This window comes from Humulus lupulus, chromosome 9 (genome assembly GCF_963169125.1).
Source record: "Humulus lupulus chromosome 9, drHumLupu1.1, whole genome shotgun sequence".
Taxonomy (NCBI): Eukaryota; Viridiplantae; Streptophyta; class Magnoliopsida; order Rosales; family Cannabaceae; genus Humulus; species Humulus lupulus.
In genome coordinates, this window is record NC_084801.1 from 6,681,443 (window position 1) to 6,708,397 (window position 26,955).

The following is a 26,955-nucleotide window of genomic DNA, read 5'->3' on the forward strand; positions in this document are numbered from 1 at the left end:
CATATAAAGAGAGTAAAGTGCGGCCAAAAGAAGTACACCTAACAAAGAGAGTTGAATCATGTGCACTGGGGTGGAAGCCGAGAGAAGTAATCACGATGGAGAATTTTTCAAACCAGGCTCGGGGAGCTTGTTTAAGCCCATAAAGAGCCTTCTTCAATCTGCAAACTTCTCCTGAATTATGAGGAACACCTGGTGGAGGAACCATGTAAACTTCTTCTTGAAGAGTCCCGTTCAAGAAGGCGTTTTTAACGTCCATTTTAGAAATGGACCACTGTCGAGCAGACGCAACAGCAATGAGAGTACGAATAGTGGTATGTTTGGAAATTGGAGTGAAAGTTTCCTCATAATCCATCCCATACTCCTGAGCAAAGCCTTTAGCAACCAAACGAGCTTTGTACCGCTCTACTGACCCATCAGACTTAGTCTTGATCTTGTAAACCCAACGGGAACCAATAGCACGCTTCCCCACAGGAAGAGGAACAATATCTCAAGTACCTGTCTTGTACAACGCAGAGAGTTCTTCAGCCATTGCCTGCTGCCAAAGAGGGTCAAGAATGGCCTCTTTATAGGAAGAGGGCTCAGAGAGTTGGTGAATAGAAGTCAAAAAAGAAGAGAAAGAATCAGAATAAGTGGAGTAGACAAAATCAGGTAACTGTGTGGACTTACGAATTCTTTGAGGGTAGCGAGGAGGAGGAGCAGGATCCACAATCTCAGAAGCATCTTGGGCAGTAATAGGGACAGAAGGGACTTCGACAGGCTGAGAACCAACATCTGCAGAGTTAAGAGTATCAACAGTACAAGAATCAAATGGATCAATACGAGTGAGATCAAATTTGTGTAGATTGGGGGTGTCCGATGGAATAGAGTAGAAAGGTATATGCTCAAGAAACACAACATGACGAGAAACATAGAGTTTTTGACTAACAGGATCATAACATCGATATCCTTTTTGACCTTCACCATAACCAAGAAATACACAAAGAGCGGAACGAGAAGTAAGCTTACTACGTTCAACATGAGGACGAAGAACAAAACATGTGGAGCCAAAGACTCTCAATGAAGAATAATCAGGAGTGTGACCATAAAGTTTTTCAAAGGGAGACAGACCTGAAGTGACAGATGAGGGAATTCTATTGATTGAATGAACTGCAGTCAGAATGGCTTCCCCCTAGAACTCACTAGGAACATAAGCAGACAATAAGAGAGAATGAGCAGTTTCAACAATGTGTCTGTGTTTTCTTTCGGCAACCCCATTTTGCTCTGGTGTATCGGTACAAGAGGTTTGATGTAAGGTGCCATCTAAAGCAAGCAATTCAGAAAAACGATTGGAGGTATATTCACCACCCAGATCACATCGAAAACATTTGATAACAGCATTATGTTGAGTTTTAACAAAAGCACGAAACATATGATAAATCGCGAGGAAATCAGAACGATGTTTCATAAGATAGACCCAACAAAAACGAGTATAATCATCAATAAAATAGACATAGTAACGTGATCCACCTTTTGTTAGAACGGGTGATGGCCCCCACACATTAGAGTGAATCAAATCAAAAGGTGCAAGAGAAATAGAAACACTCTTATAAAAAGGTAAAGCAGAAAATTTTGCCAATATGCAACCACAACAATCTGAAATATCATGGGTTTGTAACTTTCCTAATGCTCCTGTGGAAGCTAAGTACTTTAAACATGAACCAGATACATGTCCAAGACGAGAATGCCATAAATAAAAACTAGACGAAGACGAACTTAAACGAAATGAAGACAAATCGACACTAGAAGCTGCAACATCAGGAACTCTTAGCTCATCTAAAATGTAAAGCCCCCCCTGCCTACGGCCTGTTCCAATCAGCTTCTTGGAATGAGGATCCTGCACATAACAACAAGAATTAGAGAAAATAACTGAGAAACCAGAGTCACATAATTGACCAACAGAGACAAGATTCAAAGTAAGATTTGGAATATGATATACATCAGAGAATGACATTTTTGGAGTGCAAATCGAGCCAATCCCTGCTAATGGCATGGGAGTGCCATCAGCGGTCATGACAGATACAGAGGGTGCTGATTTAATGGACAAGAAGGAATTGGAATTAGGTGACATATGATGTGAAGCTCCAAAATCAAGGACCCATATAGAGGAAGATATACCTGGTGTACTACTAGAAGGCAAACCTATGTGTGAGGAGGCTGACATGGCGTGTGGCTGCGAGGCAATGAACTTCTGAAACTGCTCTGTGAGTGTAGCAATCGAGGTACTAGGAGTGCTTCCAGAATCTGCAGGTGGAACAATAGCTGCCATGGTCGAAGACATAGAGTGAAGAGGTCGATGAGGTTGGTTGCCAGATTTCCAGTGAGGAGGCTGATTCGGTGATTGCGCCCTGTTCAACAGTTTGGGACATTGAGCCTTCCAGTGTCCCTTTTGCTTGCAAAAACTACATTCGTCATAGCCAACCTTGGCTTGAGTCTTGTGTTGATTGTTGGAGGCTGGCCGATGAGGAACTGCAAAGACAGAGGGATTCGGAGAAGGAAGAATCCTCTTTTCCGCCCCCCCTTTATCAACACGAGACTTCAAGCGAATCTCTTCTGCTAACAACTCATTAACCACCGAATCAACCGACAGAAGAGGACTGCGATGTAGGATTGTTCCACGAAGACCTTCAAACTCATCTCGAAGAGCCATAAAAAACTGAACCAGACGTTGTGCGTCTCTCCGAGCAATGTAAGGGGCAAAGGCCCGTAACTCCGCTGATTCAGTCAAAGCAAGCTGATCCCACAGATTAGACATAGCAGAATAAAATTCCTGAACGTTCATGCTATTCTGTTGAAGGGCCCGAATGTCAATCTCCAACTGATATTGCTTTGCGAAATTAGATTGTGTATACAGCCTTTCCAAGTGCTCCCAAACTTTCTTCGCCGTCTCATATTTCGCCAATTGGATACCGATTGATTGTTGAACCGAGTTGTTGATCCAAGTGATGATTTTCGAATTGTTGGCATCCCAAAGATCCAATTGTTCTGCAAAGCTCTCATCCTTATCGTCCTTTGGTTTCGTGGAAGTTCTAGAAACATAACCCCACATACGTTTCCCTTTCAGAAATTTTTTCATAATATAATGCCAATACGAATAATTCTGCCCATTCAATTGCACATTGATGGACTGAAGCGAATCATCTTTTGCGCCAGCCATGACGAACAATTGAAATCCAAATAGACCAAACAAAGTGTGAAATCCCCAAGATTGGTGCGAAAACCTCAAAATCAAAGTCAAAGACAGAGCCAAATTCCTAAAATTGAGGGTACTCAAGAACATTGCTCTGATACCATGATAATTTTGCAAAATAGACAAAGGAGATTTGAGAAAGAATCAAAAGGGAGGCTAGGTTTTCATTATGTCAAAAGAGATAAAAAAGAGAGTACAAGAGCAACAAAATATATAGCCAAAATAATGAGAGGCTAAAAGACTAAACTCCCATTACATATTAATAAAACTTATATTATTAACAAATTCTCACACTATATCTGCCACATACATTAATTAGAGATGATCTTATTAGAGAATTTTTCAATAATATGGCTTTTATAACATCAATGTGCAAAAATATGAGAAATATATTTTTCTTAATTTGTATAGGAAAATTTATTAAAGAAAAAATTAAAATATTTAAAACTCAATTAATAGCAAACTAAAATATGGCAATGCCATATTTTTTTTTATCATAGTTACGTTTTCTTTGATTTTGAAGATTGTTTTATTTTATTTTTAATTTTTTCCTTCATTTTTAATTATTTTTTCAGTTATTTTTTCCTTACTTGTTTTTTCTTCTATTTTTTCTCTTTTTTTTCTACTAATTTATTTTTAATCTTTTTCTTCTTCTTCTCACTTTTATTAATTTATCTATTTTTTTCTTTCATTTGTATTGTTTTTGTTTTTTTTTTCATATTTTTTTTATTTTTCTTTCTTTTTTTTCTCTTTTTTTTTTTTCACACATATGAACTTTTTTTCTTCTTCTATTTTTTCTTCATTTTTTTCTACCAATTTTTTCATTAATATTTTTTTTCTTTCCATTTTTCATTATTTTTCTTCTTCTTCTTCTTTTCATTTTTATTCATTTATTTGTTTTTTTTTCGTCATCATTTCTTTTGGTTTGTTTTTTTTTTCTTCATATTTTTTTAGTTTTATTTCATAAGTTTTTTTCCTTCTTTTTTCTTCATTTTTTGTACTTATTCTTTTCTCATTCCATTTTTTTTTCTTTTTTTTTTCACACATCTTTTAACATTACATAATTATGTTATTATTTTTTATTTATTATCTATTATTATTGTAATTTTTTATAGTTTTTTTCACCATATATAAAAAAATCAAATCAAATTTTTCAGCATTTTCCTTTTTCTGTAACTCTTACAAGAACGCTAAAATTTGGAAAGAAAACTAATAAAAATATGAAAACGTGAATGGGTAACCAGTTACCCTGATGGGAACATCCAAATCTAGAGAAAAAAATATATGAAGAAGATGAGAGAGAAGGGAAAGGTGGTGGATCTGTTTTTTTTTTTTTTTGTCTATCTTTAGATCTGTGGTAACTAGTTACCTTCCCGTTCTTTGTGTGTATATTTCTGGGGATAACTGGTTACCTCCTCGTTCTTTGTGTGTATATTTCTGGGGTAACTGGTTACCTTCACGTTCTTATGTGTGTGTATATTTCTAGGTTCTTTATGGTAACTAGTTGCCTATGTTACTAAAATCTTAGTTACTTCTTCTTCTTCTTCTTTTATGAAGTGTTCTTCCTCTTTTTCCTTCAAATTTGATGTTTATTTTCATATTTAATATGAGTAACCGGTCACCCCTCTTATGGTAGAAAGTTACTCCTCTCAGGATAACTAGTTACCCCTCCTGGTACATGTTATTTAACCTAACTTTAGGATTTTTTTTTTACATAACTGTCAAAGATCAATCAAGTAATTGGTTACCTTACCCAGGATTTGGAAAAAAGAACGTACAATCTAAAAAAAAGGAAAAAATGGTTATAATAAATAAAAAATAATTTTAAACACAATTCATATTACAAAAAAAGAAAAGAAAAAACATTGCAAAACAACCAAAAAAAAATTTAATATAAAAAAATAAGCTAAAAAAAATAATAATCAAATTACAAACATACCCTTCAAAATTAATAAAACTTGATTAAGAGTAAAACTATGGCATAAAAACCAACTTTTATACAAAAATAAGAGAAAATAAATCCATAAAAATGAAAATTCTTAAAAAAAATTCATAGAGCCATATTTTTGCACACTCTATTAAAATTCTCATATAAAATGTAATTTTGTCATCTTATTAACGGTTAATATACTCTTAAATTTTATTTACAACTAGTTTTTTTTTTAAATAAAAGATTTATACTTGTAATAATTGTTCATCTTTTTTTTAAAAAAAAAAAAAAGAAGAAGAAGAAATGGTTGGTTCATGCCTAATTAATAATGATAATAATTGGCATATTATGGTGTGAGAAGAAAAGTCATTAATTGATCACTTTTCCATAAGATAAGGTGGTCTCACTAGATGTGTCATTAATTAATTGGCGGTCTTTCACATGTTTATCAAGTGTCATTCCATTGGGGATAATAAAAACAAGAAGAAAGATCAAACAAAAACAGTCCAAAACGTGTGGTTCGATGTGGTCATATACCCATGTAAATATATAAGTAATGATATGTAGATCCATAATATGCACCCAAATATTACTCACAGTGACGTGTTATTGTTTTTTAAAATAGTGGATCTATGTTTTAATAAATGTAATTAACTAAGCTAAACTGCCACATAACTGTGTGTAATCACTACAAGAAAAAAATGCTTTTAATAACACCAAAAATGTTATCAAAACATACGATAACAATTTCTGATGTGTTAAGACCGACTATGTTATCGTAGGTCAGGGTACTTTACATAACACTTTATCAGTGTTATACATATGTGTTATTGTACTGTCAACGATAACACAATTTCTGTGTTATTTTAATATATAGATAAGTGTTTAATTATGTTATTTATAGTCGATTATATAACACTTTTTTTGTGTTATACTACACTTTAGCATAACACATTTTTTGTGTTATACTACACTTCAGTATAACACATTTTTTGTGTTATACTACACTTTAGTATAACACATGTGTTATATTAGCTTAGAAAAACATAATCTTTTTTTACTTACACAAAACTAGGAAAACAAATATGAAAGTTGAAGCCAAATAAGATAACATAAATAGATTTTTATTAATTACTCAAATGTAATTACAATATTTAGTCTACTAGTCTAGGCTTAAAGAAATCATATTACAACATAATTTATGCCCAATTCAGATTCCTTTATCACTAAATACAAAACAAGAAATGTATACAAAAATTAGTGAAATACATTCTTCCATTCTAAAGGCCTCAACTACAAATGTTGTCAAGAATTGCTCCAAAGAAATCATCTCAATATACCTGCACATTGTTAAAAAAAAGTCATTTTATTATTAAGAACATAAGAGTTAATAACCATATATATATTACCTTTATTAGTTATATTCAAAGGTATCATGTAGAGTTATTAATGACCGAATATTACTTCAGTATTCCACAAATACTCTACATGGCTATCTATCTAAATGGAATTTTAACAAATTTGACCATATATTATAAACAAGGTAGCAGACAAAAGTGAAAGAAAAAAAAATGAATAAACTTAAACAATACACAAAAAGCATACATTCAAACTCAGATTTAGAGCATTGATCTCTTTCATATTTATAGAATACCAATAAAGCAACAACAAATGACATGATAACACCAGTTATATACACATATAAAAAAAAATGCTCTGTATGTGCAGGTTCTACTTATTCAAACCCTCATTTACTTCTGGCCTAATGATTGAGATCACATCTATACAAAATAAAAAATACTAACTATATGCATTCTCTTTGCTTCTATCCTTCCTGGCATACACATAGGTCAAGGGTGGCCTATCATATTACCAGTCTAAGTTCTAATTGAGTGTATTCAAATCAATAATTCATGGTATATGAACAAGGAAATAAAACTAACTCTTCGTGAAACCTCACAGACCAACCTTCACAAGATATGTCACATTGTCATTGCTATGCATATGAGATGGGAAAAAATATCATTTAACAGAAGTCTTTTCATGGCACCAAAGTCGCATTCATAAATCAACAGAAAAGTTACTGAAAATGGAAGATAAAGAAAACAGTAATATGCACCGGTGCAGATAGAGCAGGTTTTTCTAGTTGGAGATTTTGATGGTCAACATGAGTTTGGCAATGAATTTCTTGTGTTTGAGCAGGTTGCTGTTTAGAGAGAACCAAGGAAGAAGACTGAAGCTTGTGGGCAGCAGTTTGCTGCTGTCTCTCATTCTTTAACTGTTCCTCAAACAAACCATATTCCTTGGGCTTGTCCCACTGCAGATTAATTTTCAAGCCCTTATCCTCGTAAATTACAGATATAAGACTGAAAAATAAACAAGGGTGAACGAAAGAACATACCAAGCTTTCATGAGTGACACAATTATAATAATACTTATGCCCATCAGGGCAGGTATGCTAACTCCAATCACATTCTGGAAGTTCAGGCATCTGAGGATTTGCAGGCACTGCAACTCTGGGAATATTGTAAGCAACTTCCCGAGAACTGCTTCCAGTTGGTAGAGGCTGCATTAAACATTTCATTAAAATAACATAGATAAAGTTCTTAATTTAAAAAAAAAATGAAGCAGAAGGAATGCAATATAATATTCTATTGAATAAACCCCTTCAGATGTTGCAAGCACTCTTCTGGCCGCACTCAATTGAACACCAAAAAAGGGACATATAGATAGAAGTTATTAAAAAATAAAAACTTCAACATATAACATGCAATACTAAAAAAACTGCAAATTAACTAGCTAAGATTATTATTGGTTCGGAATACCGGTTGTCCACTAGTCTGATACCACTTGTGCTGCTCTAGTGTTTGTTTCAATGGTTGCATCACATGCAACTGTCTTGGAAAATCACGAATTTCACCTTGAAATTGTTGAGAACTTGCTTTTCTATTCTGCATCTGAGGCAACTGCGGAGGTTCCTGGTTTGCCACCGAAGAATCTGCTTGTGGTTGTTTAGTTAACGAGAAATGTTGTGCCAGATTAGGTGCATTAGGCCGGTTATGCCCCACCATGGAATCACCCAGGTTGGTTGTTGTCCTGGTACGTATATCCACAAAAACAAAATTTAAATACAGTCAACAAGAAAAATAAATGAATGGAAGTAACATGAAAAAAGTTACCTAACAACTGGTTCTTGAGAATGGGGGCCAAAGGGCATGCCACTAAACATCTTATTGTTCCTGGAGAGAAATTTGAATGGGGCACTTGGTTATCAATTATTGTTATACCCAGATTTCGAGCCATAGTAAATATGACCTCGAAAGCTGAGTTCGCATTAAATGGTCTCGTGAGGGTTAGGGTATGCTCTAGGATGGTAAATCGAGCCTGCAAAGTATGATATATGATCTCGAATGTGGTGACCTCGAAATGATCTCGATCTCGAAAGGTAGCTCCGAGAACACCTTCATCTTCAGGAACTTCGGAGCATGGGTCTTGAGCTCGATGTACTATCTCGAAAGCAATGTTAGCTCGGGAGATGTCAGTGGCTCGCACAATGACATGAAACCTGAGACGCTGAAGCCTTGGAGATACGCCATAACCACCTTGAATATCTACAAGTATTGTAAACATGAGATGTAATCCTCATTTATTGATGTAAATCCCCAAGAATCGTGGGATATTATTTAGTCAGTTATGCGTTCCCTGGTCTTCAGGGACGTTTCCTTTTTTATCTGATTAAAGGCATTTAAAGCCATTTATTTTATTCACAAAAGAGTAACTACCCAAAATATGTGAGATAGTATTCTGCATCCTTCTCTATAAATAGAGAAGCCATGCCCCATTGTAAAGGACCGAAATTCTGATCCTTGAGAGAAAACTCTGGAGAATTCATGCTAAAGAATTGTTCAGAGATAATCTTAAGATTAATAACAGAGACTCGTGGACTAGGCAGATTTAACTGCTGAACCACGTAAAAAACCGTGTGTTTGATTTGTTTGTTCCGTTTGGCTATCGTTATTCATTGTTTTTGTGCTCTTCTTTTATCTGTTGACGAAAAACGGCGTCAACAATTATAATACCAAACAGTGACTAAAAGGATCAGTTATGAAAAAAGAGAAACGGTATGAGGAATTCCAGTTCACAAATAAGTAGAACAGAGCAAAACCTTGCTTCTCCATTCCTAACTTTCTTAGGTTCTGCAAAACGTACAGCTATTGGCTTATCACAACCCTTCAATGGCACCAAAGGAAAAAGGAAAAATAAACAGAATGATTAGATAATAGACGCCTCCACATACACAATGTAAATTGCAATACATATATTCATGGAAGAAAAAAAAATGTTACCCTCATTGTGTAAGTTCCGTTTAATGCTCTGATTGCTGCAACAACCCTCATTGGATTTTCTCATTATCTAATACTTCGATAAACTTCCAGATTTATGGCCATAAAAGGAACTAAGTCCTATTTTAAAAGAACTTGCAACTATCAGATGATAAAACATAATTTTCTAGCATCCACAAATAATAAAATCTGTCAAAATAACAATTGAAGATCCTCACCTCTTGCAATCCCTTGGTTCAAAGTATTACCCAGAAAAAGAATTTTCTTCATAATATCTTTTAATTTGAGGGAATTCCGGACCTATTAAACAGAGCATAAAACTACCCAAGTCAAAACAGATTCTCAAAACTGTATGGAAGAATTTAAGTAGCACAGGGATCTGTCAATACAGTACAGATATCAAATTCTGCAAGAAAAAATTCATCATCAGGAGCTGCTTACCTCTTCACATGCAGAGGTCACAGTGTTCAAACTCTTTTTAAATTCTGAAATCTGTAAGACGATGAGAAGAATTATACAATATAGATTGTAATAATAATAATATTTTAACCACCAATGAAAAGCATAAAAAATATCACCAAACCTGACAGTTGAACTGAATCTTGAAAGAGAACACTCGCATTTTTGATTCCACTCTAGGAACTTTCATCAACTCCATAAAATATTGAAATATTAAAAACATAACAAAATAAAAAATGACCTTTTGGGACTATTCCGGCCATGATAGAATTCAAAAGGAATCTATATGCTCTCAAATTGACAAGTAAATAGCTAAATTTCAACTGGACAATAATGATGTACAACAGTAGTAATTCCAAGTTTCTATTACATAAATTGCTTTTCTTTTAAGTAAATAAACAGAGGGAAATTAAAATAAATAAAGGAGTTTGTAAGAAACTAATAAAATAAATCAATAAGTTCAAAACATTTTACTGTTGTGTACTTTAATCATAGAAAGTCATTCATGGACAAGAAAAGATGAATAATGCTTCTTACCTGTTCACACTTTCCCAGGCTCTCCTTGTCACCTGTGTAACCCTGATAATCATATAACAGAAACGGTCATAGCCAGCAACAGAAAGAGTAACAGAACAAGTCATAATGTTGTATTTTGAAAGCTGAATTACTGACTTGCTAACAAACTGGTAAGGAGCACAATGTAACTTGCATTAAAGTCTTACCTTGAGAAGTTCCATCTCTTCTTTAGTAGGACAAAATTTTATTAGATTTTCCACCTATAAAACTATCCATATCTCCAGATTATTCAATTAAAAATAAGATCTTCAAGTAGAAGTTTACCATCATATCAGGAAGCGGCATCTTAACTTTTGTGAGCATAATTTCAGTGTTGTTTGCCCTCCTCAGGTTAATCTACATGATGTAACATGGAAACAAATGGGACAGAAGTAACATCATAAATATCAGAATGCAAAAGAATAAAAAGAAATATCAATGAGAAAGGACGTCCTCTTTTACAAGGACACTGAATCATTCACGAAATGTATCTAACAATTGTAACAAGATCAGCAAAGCAAAGAAGAAGAAGAAGAAGAAAGAAAGAAAAGAACAGAGCAGAAAGGACCATGATAGGAACCCAAATAGAAAGAACACATAACAGTAGAGAAAACTAAGAAGAATAGGCAAAAATAAATACTGTATGGCTGAATTAAATGAAGAAATGAAAAAGAATGATAACACAGACATTTCTAGGAGCCTGGGACCTCTCAAGAAAGCTCAAGCAAGAGTCTTCTTAATAATAATGCTAGAAAAAATATTCAATTTCTATACAATTACCAGGTGAACTTTGTCAGTTTTGGATCCAGTAGACTTACGACGCCCTCCAGCTTTACCCCCTGAATCAGCAGGTTTAGGGACTGTTGCAGAGAAAAGACTCTCTATCTCTGACACATCAAATTCTGGAGCACTAAAACAAAAAGAAGCAATATTACTAATTGAGAAAGGTAGAATTTAAACAAACAATGTAAGATGGATGGATATATTGGTACTTCTCAAAGGAAAAAATAGAAAAATATTACTAATTAACATGAGTAAATAATTAGAGAGTTTGAAACACAGTTCACATTTGAGAGTTAATATGACCCTAGCAAAACAGAATGAACTGAAATATAATTACTAGCTGTATTACCACTAGTTTGAAATATGCATATTTCAAGTAGAAACAGGCAACCAACACTTCAACAAGATTATTTGGGCATGGCACAACACAAGGAAACATAGATTATATTTGTAATGAATTGCACCTGGGAATATTGAACCACTAAACTACATCTAAAATCATGCTATATTTTCACTCATTGAATCTCGAATTTAAGTTCAAGTATGGCCATGTTTTCAGATTCATAAAAGGTTGTAAAACAATGGAGATTGTGCTATAGGAAAAAAAAATTAACAGACGAGGACGGTTTGAAACACAGTACAAGTCTACAACAATATATACGGCTACCGATCAGCAATGTACCAACTGATACATAATCAAATTTTTACACAAACCGAATGTTTTCAACAATTTGAACACCTGTCTAACCAATGAGATCCAAGTTCAGCAACTAATTTAACATATAATTCTCAATTTTAGCTTTCATGAGTTCTATACAGCTTTCATGACTCGAATAAAAGTTATTCAATAAAAATAAATACCATAACCAAAGTTACATCTTGAGTTATGAATTATGGAGCTTTAGGATCAACAGAAGGAGCATTTTAGGATCAATAAAAGTTCCTGTCTTCTGATGTTTCTGAGCCATGTATACTCTCACAAGAAGGTAGCAAAGTTTCAGAATCAGAATCAGATTATATTAAAAAAAATCTAAAGTCAGGAATACTGATTTATTGCTAGAGTCAATAACTTCTATTTCCCTACCAATCACTCTATATAGCCAAAACCAATATTAATATTAATCTAGAGAGCATAGAATACAACTTAAAAAACTACTTTCTTGGGTATATAATCTAGAGAGCATAGAATACAGCTTAAAAAGCATACAAACCTTATAACAAACACAATTGTAACAATTATTGCCACATGGCAATAAATGGGCTCCAAAGACAAAGCTTAGATATGTACATAAGTGGTAAGAGTGTTAAATGCAAACTAAAAATGGTGGTCTAGACTCTAGTATTTTGAATATGACACTTACTCTGAAACTCAAACCCATCTTGATGTGATTTTGAGTAGTGATTAACTGACGAATGACTTAACTAATGGTGGTTGTGTGAGATCGTTGAAAATAATGTACAGTAAAATATAGCACAATTAACATGAATAAAACTCACTATACATTGCATGAGATCATATATAAATATATATATATATATCTATTAATTTGTAGCTTCTTATTTGTTTTGTTGATCTTAAATATTGTTGGGAGCTTCTTCAAGTGAAGACAAGGCTTGCCCATCTGGCTATCAAAACAGATATTGAATAAGACTAAACAACGAGAGCAAAATGTGATGAGAGTGACACAACATGAGCACTGAGCTATAGCTAGAACAAAGACTACAAACATTTTTATTTTTGTGTCGTTTTTCACTTTCTTTGGTTTGAGGTGACTCAAATTTCTTCTAGAAAGATAAAAATATATACCCTACAAATTCCACTTGATTTTTTCCTTACATATATATGAGCATGTGTATAATCTAGAGAGTATAGAATACAACTAAAAAAGCATACATAAACACAAATATCTCAAATTTGGTTTATGTGGTACACTACAAACCTTGTAGAATCTTATGTTTAATGACACAAAACCTGTTACAATGTATATGTTCATTTGTTTTTTTACAAGGGTTATTGATATTGATCAGAAGAATGTAATGTACTTTACAGTGAAATCAAGAAATAAAAAAACTCAGGCTGGGTTTTTTCTAATATGAATATTTGTTGTTGTTTTCATGAGGTCTTTATTGGAATAGAATGTGGATTTCAAATAAAAGTCAAGTCTTATAAAAGCTTATAACTCAATTTGTTATATGTATATGATCCTTTTTAAACCTTGACTCTGGATAACTAAGCTAAATATGGCTTCTACTCATTGGGTTCTGCATAGAAAAAAAAATTGGCACCTGTCATAAAATTAGTATCAGCCACAAATTAAATACATTTGTTTATCTTCCACTGCCATAGAAGAGCTGCACTCTTCAATTTGGTCTCTTGTTCATCTTTCTAGTTTGGATCTTAGCAAGAAATTGTTAGCAAGAAATCTCATCTCATGCAAGAAATTGTTGTCTTCTAGATTATTAGCCTAGAAATATATAGCTCACCCTCTAAAACTATCTTGAATGCTTCATTAAACCAAAGGGCTCATATAGCATATTCTATCTGTCCAAGCTCATAATGTATATACTGTAACGACCCAAATTCACTAATTAGGCTTAAGGGCCTTGATTAGTGTGCCTGGAGGGCATAATGGGAATTGTGTGTGATTTTAATGATTAAGATGCATGGTTATTATTTTAAGCATGTTATATGACTATGTGTATTATGTTATGTGATAATTATGATATCTGATTTGTACCACGTGGGTGCGGTGATTTCAATGTGATGCACGTGCCGAGACAGTCCTAGAAAGCTAGATAGTGGTAACTGGTGATTTGGTAACCTGTGTAACTATTAGTAACCATAGAGGGTAACAAGTTTTGTTGGAGAGGTGGTAGAATTGTAAAGCTAGTAAAAGGACAAGTAAGCCCTTGAGGTCTAGTTAGAAAGGGATATTAATGGAGGGATAAATTGGTCTTTTGGCATTAAATAGGTGAGTTTGAGCTGAAGGAAAATACACTTACGTATAGCATTTTGGGAAGTTGGTTTTATGCTGAATTTTGGAGACCTAGAAGTAGAACAAAAGAAAGATAGAAAAGGGAAGCTGAACTTTAGCTCTTGGAAGGAGAATCAAGGGGTGTTTGAAGTTATCAATCAAGCTTAGGCCAAGAATACTCTGAGGTAAGGATTTAGCTATGATATGTTTAAGTTTCAAGTCTGGTTTTTAGATGATGAGTATGAATTGAAGCAAGTTGGTGGCTGGTTTTGCATGAATTCAGAGTTGGAATAATCAAAAGAGAAGGTGATTTGAAGCTAGAGTTGAGGAGAATTCAAGCTGGGTTCTTGACTGAGGTAAGAGTGTATCATGTTTAAATTTTCGTAGCTGTTATGGTTCAAGAATCTAAAGGGGCTGGTTTACACTTTTCTCAAGCTTTGGTTCAAGGGTTTGAATCTGAATTTAAGTGTGAATTCTGTGGGTGGTTGTGTAATTGAGTTGGATTATAATGTTTATATGTTGTTGGTTGGTCTATGTGGGGTTTTAAATTGGTTTTGGGACTTAGGTATGAAGTTGGGATGATTTGGAGTGATTTGGGTTCGGAAAAAACGCAGGGAAAACCCAGATTTTCTGGGCTCGCGAAGGAGCGCCGCGACGCTGTTCTTGCGCGCCGCGGCGCAAGGTTGATTTTCTGGGCAGGGCGAGTCCTCTGACTTGCTGGGCGCCGCGGCCCTACAGGGCTGCGCTGCGGCGCAAGGCCAATTTCAGGATGTTAGAATTTGCAATTTTGAGCCTTTGCTCCGGGGGTTCGGGGGATGTCTTCGGTGTATTGTTTTAGGGTTTTGGGGGTTCCGAAAGTGTGGGATTGGTTCCGGGGAGGTAGCTATGGATTGATTAGTGACAAAGGATGTTTCATTTGTGTTGTGATTAGGACTTTGGAGAGGCTCGGGGTAGAGGACCGTGCTCGCGGCTTCGTGGCATCGGAAACCAGTGAATTGAAAGGTAAGAAAACTGCACCTGGTTGTGAGATTGTGATGGGACTAAGTGCTCCCGAAAGTTATATCGTGTCAACGTTGGTATCATGCCATGGGACATGTGAACGTGGTCTAAGAGTATCGTACGTGATTTTAGCGCACAGGGCGCGAATTGGCCACTGGGAGCCAGGAACAACGGGATAACAGAGGGAGCAGCCTGAGGGCGCTAGCCCTGGTTATCGTTTGTGAATTGTGTATATTATGAACTGAAATGCCTAGCATGTGGAATACTTGATTATACTGACTGATGATATATCTGAGTTTATGAGATGCAATGTGAGTTATTGATTTGTTTGTTAATTGTTCATGCTCTGTTGTTGTTGTTGTGTTTTCTTGCTGGGCCTTGGCTCACGGGTGCTACGTGGTGCAGGTAAAGGCAAAGGCAAGCTGGACCAAGCCTGAGGTGGAGAGCCCCGAGGTGGAATGTACTTAGCCAGCTGTTCGATCACCATGGTCGATGAGTGAGTCAGGACAGGGATTACCTAACTGCTCGTTTTGCCTTAGTATGGCTGGTTAATGTATTTGAACCTTGTAACTTTTGTAGATGGCCTTTAAACTGATATTTTTGGGATCCCGTGTAAATAAACAATGTTTCTTAATGAAAACGTGACTTTTGAGACCAAAACGCTTTTAACCCTAGTTCCTTAATAGTTTCAATAACACGGTTTTATTTAAAAGACTTGATTAGCAAGTCTGGCACTTTATAACACACACAGTGTAACGGTCTTGGCTATCCAGGGCGTTACATATACTGTTTCTTTGCATCATTTTATCATACACTTGTGGGGCATTGACCATTAGTTCAAGAGTAACATAGACCACAGTTACCTTACACTACCTTGAACCTCAATACAAACAAACATTCCAAAAACTAACCCAGAACTTTTTCAAAGAAGAAAAAGACAATAGATATAAGGCAAGAAAACCTATCTCTGGAACCAGAGCAGAGGAGGTATAATGATAGACATCAGCAGGTACTTTTGGAGGGTTCGAATAATCTGTTCATTGCAGTCATTGATTGATCGAATGTTTAATAGAAAGTTTTTTGCAAACGTCATTTTAGTAATAAGTCAAGACAAATAACTAGTTAGTTAGAACAAGTTTTAAGCTGATGCAGCAAGATGAATCAAATTTGAGGACTAAAAAAAATCATACATTTGCTACGAGTTTTTGGCTTGCATTTAGAACTAAAGAGTGATTCAGTTGTTAGTGAATAGTTTTTACCCGATGAAATTGATGGCACGTGAGACATGTGTGTTGTGTTTGGAGGTGGACACTGTCATCTATGCTTCATATTGGACTAAAATTGATGGCACTGTCGATTGCTGTAGAACCAAAGGGTTTATTTTTACTTTATAAAATATGTTTAGAACATATCATGGAGAAATGACAAGATTTACATTATTTTCTTACTGAGATTGATTCATGACCTCTATAATATGCATAATGTTTCATTATAACAGTGTTTTAATTCTTGTGTTCTGACTCAAATCATTCTATATTGATCAGAGCTTGGTTTGTCGGTTCCAAGGTGACTTGCGTGAAGAAGACTCACTATGGCAAGAAGCTATACTGATGAACTAGAAGAAAAGAATCTTGTAGTTTTTACTTATTAAAACTCTAGCTTTTCTCTATGTAAAAAACGCAGCATACGAATTCAACACAATATCAATGAGAATTTAGAACACAAAACACAGAAAACCCTTAGAGCATGATCGTTTACCTTGAGCGCGAGCCACAGCAGCCAACAAGTTAAAGATATCCAAGTGTCCATTAATTTTATTGTCTCCATCTCCAGGGAGCACAAGTCTTGAGCCGACATCATCTGGTTGAGTTTTCCTCCTACTCCGATTATGCCCAGCAAGCCTCCTTCTACAACTCTGCTTGCCCTCGTCAAACTCGGAAAGGGGATGAAACCTGCAAGGAGCAAGTAAGAAGATGATGAACCTCGCCGTTCTAAACAACAGAAATCTACAGCAAAAATTACCAGAGCGAACCCTCTTATTGGGTTTGGATCTGGGGTCATCCCCACAAGTGAAGCCGCCCCCCAGATTAAGGCGGAGAGTGGCATCGGTTATCTCGGGGGTTGGAGTTGCAGGGAATTCTTTCGTCTTGGCGTAGTCCACAGCGTTGACGGCGGGGGAGGCCGCAGAGTCAAGGGGCTTGGCAAGGAGTCTAACCATGTCCCAGTCCCAGACCTTAGGGTCGAAGTTATCGACGGGATTGGAGTTTGTGAACCGCTGCTGGTAATTAGGGGCCGGATAAGGGAGATATCATTTTGAGAGAGATGAGCACAGGATATATTCCCATAAAATTATTTTTACTTAGTAATTAAAAAAGGAAAGAAAAAAAACACCGCCTCCTTACATTTTAGCGGGCACCCAAAATTTTATACCGCCTTTTTCTTTTTTGCTTTGCCTATTACCATAACACTTTTTCAATTGAGTTATATTCATGTGTTATGAAAATAGTTATTTGGTGTAGTGAATGTTTAAGTGTATATTTTGGGTGTACATATCATTACTCGTAAATATATATCTATATATATCAATGTTGTGTTTAGATGTGATATATGTACAAATTATTGATATAAATATTTATATATACTAGAAATGTAATTCATTCTATTATATATATATATTTTAAAATGTGAACCAATTTTGTCTTAATTTGTTTAATATATTTATGTCATACATTATATTAAATATTTTTTATTTATTTTTATGATATTATTTATTTGTTTAAAATTTATATGATACAAGAGCAGCAAAAGGGGCCTCAAGCAAAGAAACTTCAAAATGAAAAAGATGCATTAGAAGTTACATATACACAGATAGAAATGAAGATAAAATGAACACCACATTTGGTACAGATACATCACATAAGTAAAATGACTACACAAAATAATATACTAGACCTCTTTTTTCTCAGTTTCTCATCTCGTTTATTTATACAAATTTATACAATTAATTAAATAAATATTATGAACTAATTATTCTGACTAACTTAACAAAATTATATAAGTAAATTGGTATTGATGTGTTAGATTATCTCTAATGCAAGATGTAAATTTTGTGTTAAATTTAACAAAATGTAAATTTTGTGTCAAATTGCAACAGTTGTTAATGTAGATCATTTTATCAAACAATTGTACGTACCCAGTTAGTGCCTCATTAATGAGAGTTATAATTAATATAATGTTGTGATGAGTTTGTTGTGAGATTAGCTATATTGAAGAAATGCCCTTTAATTTTCCATGCTTGATAGATATGTATTCAATTAGCAAGTGTGATTATTTGATTGGTGAGATTAGTTAGACAAGTAGAGAAGAAACTAACTAAGAACAAAAAAGAGGTCAAATGATGAGATAAGAGAAAATAATGGACAACATACAATGTGTAAAGTATGGTGGAAATTAATGGAACCAATACTATTTTGATGATATTATTTTGTCTATTGAGAAGAAATTCATTATAGTCTCAAGAGAAAAATCAAAACGTGTAAACTAAGTTGGAATAATTGGCTCTCTATGCTTAATCGATTGAAGACTAGACATAGGATCGTGATAGACTATATACGTTAATGGCTCTCTATGTATACGTTAATGTATAATTAATAGTAGTAATTGATATTGGGGTGATGACTTTGTTGTGAGAGTATCTATTGAGAAGTAAAAGTCTTTTAATCTCATTAATTAGTGATAGGTAGATGTATTTATAAAAAACAATTGATTTGGTAGTAGAGACAAAATAGGAAAATAATACATAATTAATCAAACGTGTAAAGTAGGGTAGAATAATACTAGACTTCTAAACTATCCATATATCACTATTTTTCTAATTTTATTGAGCACTTGATAGATGTATCAATCTCTACAACCTTTTGTGATTGTCAATCTTTATAATATATATGATTATGTATAATTTATCAAAGGCATGTTTGAAAGTTATCGTATAACTACTCAACAACCCAAAAATACTAACGCCAATTTTGCAGAATTAAAACTATTCATAACATTAAAAAGGTCTTAAAAATGCGGATAAAAAAAACTTTTACCGTAATGTGTGCACACACTAAACACATTTACACAACATATTATACAATGGAGCATAATCGTACAGTCTAGGGTTTATAACCCTGGAAATCGCCTAAGCTAAGGAATTTTACAGAGAAATCTTGATTCGAGTGAGTCAATTATTTTGGATCAAGATACAACAAAAAAAGATTTATACAAAAATTCCTCAAAAATGCAAAGTGTTTCTTATGAATCTAAGCACATTTAAATTATATGATGTAAAGATTAGAAGAAAATACTTACCAAAGATTTGAGTTTGATGAGGACCTGAAAAAATCAGACTTGGATCCTGTTTGAAAGTGGCGCATATGGAGCAAGAATGAGAAGAGATGATCTACTTATAACCTCTAAGGCAGACAAGATATTTTTAGGAATTCAAACTTCCTTGAAAAATATCTGATATGGTTAAAATTCAAATTCCTTGAAAAATATTTATATTTTTAGGAAATCAAATTCCTTGAAAAACTATCTTATATTTTTAGGAATTAAAATTCCTTGAAAAATATTTTTTATTTTTAGGAATTAATATCCTTGAAAAATATATTATATTTCTAGGGCTTTAAAACTCCTTGAAAAATATGTTATATTATTAGGATTTCAATTTCCCTTGAAAAATATATTAGATTTTTAGGAAATTATTTTTCCTTGAAAAACCTAATTATTTTTAGGAATTACTAATTGTACCTGAAAAATTCGTACCGAGCAAATTATCGATAGTTAAAAAAGTACTATACAATGCCCCGAAGGACTTGACTATCTAAGTACTGCTACGGTATGTTTCTCGAGCCTGGATCAAGTTTACCGTAATTTTGAATACATTATAATAAACTTGGGGGGCAAATGTTATCCCTAAAAAATACGAGGATGATGTGGCGAATGAGAATGTGACACGTGAATTCACAAATCAGGGAAAAACGACAAAGTATTAAGAAAAGACCGACAGGGAAAAAAGATAGGTCTAAGACCTAGGGAAGTCGATCAAGCCTAAAACCCCTAGGGGTGGTCGGCTTAACCCCTACCCCTAGGGGTGGTCGGCCTAAGCAGGCCCAAGGGCCTAGGAGTAGTCGGCCTGACCCCCTACCCTGTGGGTGGTCGGCCTGACCTTAACCCCTAGGGTGGTCAGCCTAAGCAGGCCCAAGAACCACCTCGGTGGTCGGCCTAAACCCCCAAGTATACTTCACTGAGAAATAATCATTCTCATTCAAATTGACATCAACAGGCCTAGCATCCCAAAGATCAACAGGCCTAGCACCCAGAAGGTCACAGGTCCAACACCCAAGCTTTGGTCGTCGGGCCTAGCACCTAAGTCTCATATACCAACAGAGACTTAAAATTTTCCTAGAGGTTTCTATCGTGCATTATCCACCACGATCTAGAGAAAAGAGAAGACCCACGATCTCATAATCGTGGGAAGGTGGACACGTATCTCCACTGACAATGATCGTGTACCAAACCACGATCTCTAGTACCACTGATCGTGTAACAGCCCCTGGGTACTATAAATAAAGGACCCAGGGCTTCGTAAAAATGGCTCTTTTTTGGACTTTTGGAAACTCTTCTGACAAGTGAATTCATTAGTTCATACTTGTAATTGTCGAGTAACTCAATACTAAAGACTAAATGGATTATGTTATTACTGTAAATTAGAACAGGGTTGAACCAGTATAAAATTTATGTGTGTTTACTTAAGATAATCGTATTCTGTCATTTATATTATTTATTCCGTTCAAAAGGTGTCGTATATTGTACATACGACCGTTTGCCAATTTCACAGGTCAACAACACATAATTTATTTTTTAATGTAAGTGGCTCAGGTTAAGAATTACCTTTGGTGTGTATATTTTTTTCTGCATTTCTATTATGCTATTGAAGCTTAAGTATCATACAGAATGGTGTGGAGACTTTTTAAGCAATTTTTTTAATTTCTGGTATGATTTTCAACGACAGTTAAAAACTGTCGTCATAGAGAGCCAATCAAGACAGTTTTTATCGGCATTGCCTGCAACGGCGACAACTAAGTGTCGGCGTTGCCAGAAACGGTGACTGCTAATAACTGTCGGAGTTATCAGAAACAACGAAAGTTTTTAATTGTCGGCGTTGCTATACCTATGCCGGCATAGACAAATACGACAGTTAGTCGACTGTTGTCGTTGCTCAATAGTGATAGTTAAAAATTGTCGGGAAAGCCCATTTTTGTAGCAGGGTAGTGTCGAAACTACTACTGGTTTGGGCAAACAATTGAGTGATTGATATTATCTTGCACTACTAGAAAATTAGTAATTTACTTTCAAACGGTTTTTACGCCACTTTTCTGTATGAACGACATAATATAAAATAAAATTTCTTTTCAAGTAATTTACCTTTGTTGTATATATATTTAGCTCATTCCACACAGGAAGATAAAAAGAACCAAAAAGAAGAGGTCAAACGTGTAAATTAGGGTAGAAAACTTGACTTTTATTAAATAATGAAGATATATATATAGTGTTGCTGTGACTTTTATTAGTAAGAGGTACATATAGAAATGTCTAATTAATTAATGATAAGAATTGATATTTTTGTGGTATTTTGTGCATCCATTTTTAGGTAAAATTAATCCTTCAAAAGGCCTATAATTTGGGTCAACATAATCAGGACATTTCAACTACTTTCCTACATATTTAATAATAAGAGGATGTACAACTGCTTTGAAAGCTTATTATGCTATTAACTGCTGGAACTTAAATAATAGTAGACTCAATGAAGTCATTTGTTTAAGTTGACTTGACATAATGAAGTTTTCATGTAATTTAATAGTCTCCATGAAGTGATCGACTTGTTTAATTCAACCATATATTTATTGAACTCAAACCACATAAAAATGTTATTTTTTTACACCAAGTATATATATATACCATATAATTTGGTGGAAACTTAATCGACCAGGTCCAGCTATATAACTCTAATAAATGTTTGGTCTAATGATATTTTGTCCTGTCCACATTTAACAACAACGTCAAGCAAAGACATTATCTATATCATATTTTTCCACCATGGCCTAAAAATTCAACATAACATTGATGACTGCTGAAATGATGATCCATTGGTCGTTGTAGGTTAATGTCTAATAATTATTAATGGTAGTAATTAATATATATTATGATGTGATGACTTTGTTTTAAGAAATTCCATTCAGAAGAAAAGTCATTTAATCTCGATCCCATGGGATATTGGTCGATGTATTTAGATAGAAAAAAAGAAATTATTTATTATTATTATTATTATTATTATTAGTCCAGCCCAATACATACATCTATGAGTATATCATACGACAACAACAGACACTACCTCAATACGCAACCACAAGAAGAAAGGTCATAAAGTAAAAAATATTAAAAACTCTTATATTTTTGTAAACATGTCAAAAAAGTCATAAATTATGTAATTTCCACTATATAGGTTATAACAATTCCAATAACAAAGCATAATTAATTAGAAAAAATATGCTTAGCTGGTTTAACGTCACATATACCCAATATATTTTCAATATCTATTGGATATATCTTTTCTATATAATAAGTGTTTAAATAACGAAAATTCTTGGTTTTAATGGTTTTTTTATTTTTTTAATGTTAACTTTAACGAAATATTTTTATATTTAACAGAATATTTTTAACAGTAATTTGTAAACACTTAAACTTAAATAAAATAATAAATAATTAAACAACTTAAAATAAGATATTTTTCAGATATTTTACAATGATAATTATTTAAAAATAATAAATAATTAAACAAATTAAAATATAATATATTTATAATATTTTACAATGATAATTATTTAAAAATAATAAAATCATACATTTTATAACTTAAATAAAATTTAATTAAACTTAAACTCACTTATTAGAATAATATAATATTAAACATATAATATAATCTACTGTGAATTAGCAACAAATGATATTTTTATAATCAGATTATTATATATATGTTAATAAAATAAATATATATTTTCCTATAAAAGAATATCTTTTCTTGAAATGATAATTATTTGTATTTATTTTTATTTTTGATCTGATTTATTTGTCCAGAAATCATGTACAGCTTGCAGAGATAAATAATATTTTGTTTGCTTATTTATTTAGGGAAACTGGGTTTAAAATCTGTCCAGGTTCAATGAATCTGTTTGAACGGATTGCCAGTCTGTTTGAACAGATCTTGACTTTCCTGTTTTGGAAGATTTTCCATTTATAGGCTAATTGGTTTCTGATTTGTTTTCCACTACCTAAAGGGATTCTAAAATGTATATAATCATCCTTAGGTCGCTGGTTTTTTATTATCTTTGTATTATTTTCCAAATATTTTCAAGTTTTAGAGAGACTTTTTTGTTATGTGAAGAACTTAAGTCCAGCAAGTTCTTAGTGGTTTATTACAGTGTACCTCTGTATTGTTTTCTTTGTGTTAATTGTGCAGGTTGAACACACTTGGACATTTTTCATCAAGCTTCGGGAGAAGTCTTGTTCGTGAGTCACTTTTCGGGAGGAAAAGTGCAAGTGTTATGATGATTTGAAGGGAGTTCAAGATCTTAGCACTTCAGAAATTTGTTTAGAAGTTTAGATTACAACAGTTGCGACAAATTCAAGAGCGAGTCTTTATTTGTATAAGTCAATTTTGTTTTGTAATCGTTTAGATATTCTTCTAATAAATTTCATTATCTGGGGGTGGCCTCGTGGACTAGTAGCAATCTGTTGATACCACGTAAAATTTCGTGTGTTCTTTACCTTATGTTCATTTTTATCTTCTGATCACAAACTGTTTAAACATATCTGATTTCTGTTCAAACAGTCTCTGTGTCTGTTTAAACATTTCTGTAACAGTTTAACAATTAATTATTTAATTTGAATAATTAAGTTGGTAATCATAAAAAACGAAATTTTAATCATTAAGTCGGTTAAGTTTATTGATGTATTATCGTTTTCAAAGATAGCCCCATTTGTAGTTACCAATTTCTTTTAAGAGTTTTAATCATATGTCTTCATTTCCCTTGAGGAATTAAAGAAATTATTTAGAAAACTTGGTGTGATTATAAAAGATAAATTTTATGTTATATGCATTATAACTTAGTAAAAATTGTTAATATGCAAACATAAGTTATTATTTCAAATATATGATAATTTCAATTTTTTAGACAAAAATATTTAAACACTCATTTTCTTTCTCAATCCGAACTCTCTTTCTAGCATCTCTCATTCTCTCACTTTCACTCTCATTCTAATTTTGTAGATCTCGAAAAAAATACTAATTTTTTTTTAAAAAAAATAATTTGAAATAGACATTTGAGTGAAAAAATATAAACCTCCAAAATTTTCATTTAATTTCATTGCAGAGTATCGAAATTGCATCGAAGATTGTCCCTTTTGTGTATTATCGTTTTCAAAGAATACCCCATTTGTGGTTACCAAACTTGTACATGAAATATATATCCCCAAATGAATGTAGCTAGTGATTTACTATCCTTAGCAACAGGAAACACAACTCTAATAAGATAATTAACAATGTTTGAATAGTATATACTATAAACTAAGATAAGATAATATAATATAACAAAGAAAGGGTTGGTTTGTTTTCTTTACTTGCATGTTTTTGGAAAGATTACATACATAACATACCCATATTTATTTCTACAAGCTTTTAAATTGAAAATTGGGGAAGCCGTACGTAGTTGTAAAATTTTAAATACAAGAAAGTTAAAAATAACACTTGCATCCACTCATCACTGATCACTTTTCCACTTTCCCACAAGCTATTCATCTTTGCAGTACAATCAAATAACTAGGAAGCTCCATAATTAGAAAAGGTAATTGGAATGTGTTAAATTAAGAAAATTATCCTTTTGAACATCTTACCCTAAGTTTTTCTCTCTGTTCTATTCAAGTGACTGCAGCAATATTGTTTAGCTTATTACTTATTGTAATCTCTACACTAAAGATCAAATTACATGGATTATGATTTTGATCCTTTACATTCTGCTGGAATATATAGCCCTACAAGGGCTTTAATTTAGGAGAAAAAATTGCTATGTCTTTTCACTCATAGTATTTATATAACATATACTATGATAATGATGGACCAAATATTAAAAAATATACATTTAAATCTAAAATAACATATTGATAAAATATTTAACAAATATATGTGTTATAAATTATATATCTCTTCTGTATAAAAAATTTGTAGAGAATTAAATTTTTTGTTTTTTACGGTTTGTTTTGTTAACTTTAACGTATTATACTTTATTAAAACTAATTAAAAATAAATATTTATTAGTTTTATTAATATAAATTCAAATATTATAAAATAATATTTAATACAAGACCATATATATAATAATTATATTAATATAAATTCAAATTCAAATGTTATGAAATCTCATTATTATAATAATATATAATACAAGACTAGATATTTAATAATTATATTAATATAAATTTAAATATTATAAAATATTATCATGATAAAATTATATAATCCTATTTTTTTTACTAATTATATTAATATGAATTCAAATATTATCATTTTTATTTTTTTATATAGTGAACTAAAAACTGTGTCAAATTTGGCACCTGCTAATAGTTGATCCAAATTTGGATCAACAATAAATATTCATTGTTTTATTTACTTTTTTGTCATTATATATTATTTTTGGTAGCTTATTTATTTTTATTATTAAATTTTTATTTTTTTTATTACTTATTATTTTATTATTTGGTATCTTATTTATCATTGATATTAAAATTATATTTTTTTACATTGGAGCATAATTATAAAAATTATGCTAAATATCTCATTTTTAATTATTTGTGCTAAATTTATTATTTTTGCATCTTGGTTAGACTTTCCCTTCTCCCTTATTATAGCACTTCGTATTTTTTTTAAATAATTAATTTTACATTTTTTTAATCATTTTAACAAGCCTATAAAGTCAAATAGTTGCAACATATGTAGCAGACCGCAACTACAAAATAAATAGAAGTAGACATTCAAATATATAAATAAAAAAACACTCATATATAATATTTTTATAACATATACCATGATAATGAGGCCATATCTCAAAATATACATGTTTATGCAATGTTATTGTATCAAGTATATAATATTGTGTATATATATATATTTATATTATAAATGTGAGTTTAATGATAATTACTAGTTTCCATTAGATTTAATATTTTTTTATAATAAACGAGGTTTATGTTTTCAAAACTATATAACTCAAAAATATTTATGTATTTCAATTTATTTCTTTTATTGCTTTTTATTTTATCATTTAATGTATTTTATTTATCTAAGCATATATGTAATAATGATATAATATATAAATATACATATTTATTATTTTGTCGCGTAGTATTTTTTAATAAAATTACTTATTTTAATTGGTCAAGTCACTAATTAAATAATATATATTTATATATAATTTGTTGTTGATTTAAAACTTTTTTAAATTAAATAATTAAAATTTAATCAAACAAATTTTTTTTAGATTCGGAGTTTTAATTTAGAGTTTTTTAATATTATTATACTAGCATGAG

At 32.5% G+C, this 26,955-nt stretch overlaps 1 protein-coding gene and 1 long non-coding RNA gene across 2 annotated transcripts; both read right to left on the bottom strand.

The window, feature by feature from the left end:
• Positions 1–6,259: 6,259 nt before the first annotated feature.
• LOC133801783 (uncharacterized) lies at positions 6,260–9,611 on the bottom strand. The gene is made up of 6 exons (XM_062240035.1): positions 9,503–9,611; positions 9,322–9,386; positions 8,336–8,395; positions 7,558–8,252; positions 7,276–7,473; positions 6,260–6,496 (listed from the first exon to the last, which is right to left on the bottom strand). The coding sequence occupies exons 1-4, from the start codon at positions 9,551–9,553 to the stop codon at positions 7,952–7,954; spliced, it is 477 nt and encodes a 158-aa protein (XP_062096019.1). The 5' UTR covers positions 9,554–9,611; the 3' UTR covers positions 6,260–6,496; positions 7,276–7,473; positions 7,558–7,951.
• A 118-nt stretch (positions 9,612–9,729) lies between these two features.
• On the bottom strand, positions 9,730–10,755 carry LOC133801784 (uncharacterized). The gene is made up of 4 exons (XR_009876970.1): positions 10,681–10,755; positions 10,083–10,537; positions 9,941–9,991; positions 9,730–9,799 (listed from the first exon to the last, which is right to left on the bottom strand). It is a non-coding gene; the product is annotated as an uncharacterized LOC133801784 (long non-coding RNA).
• Positions 10,756–26,955: the final 16,200 nt, after the last annotated feature.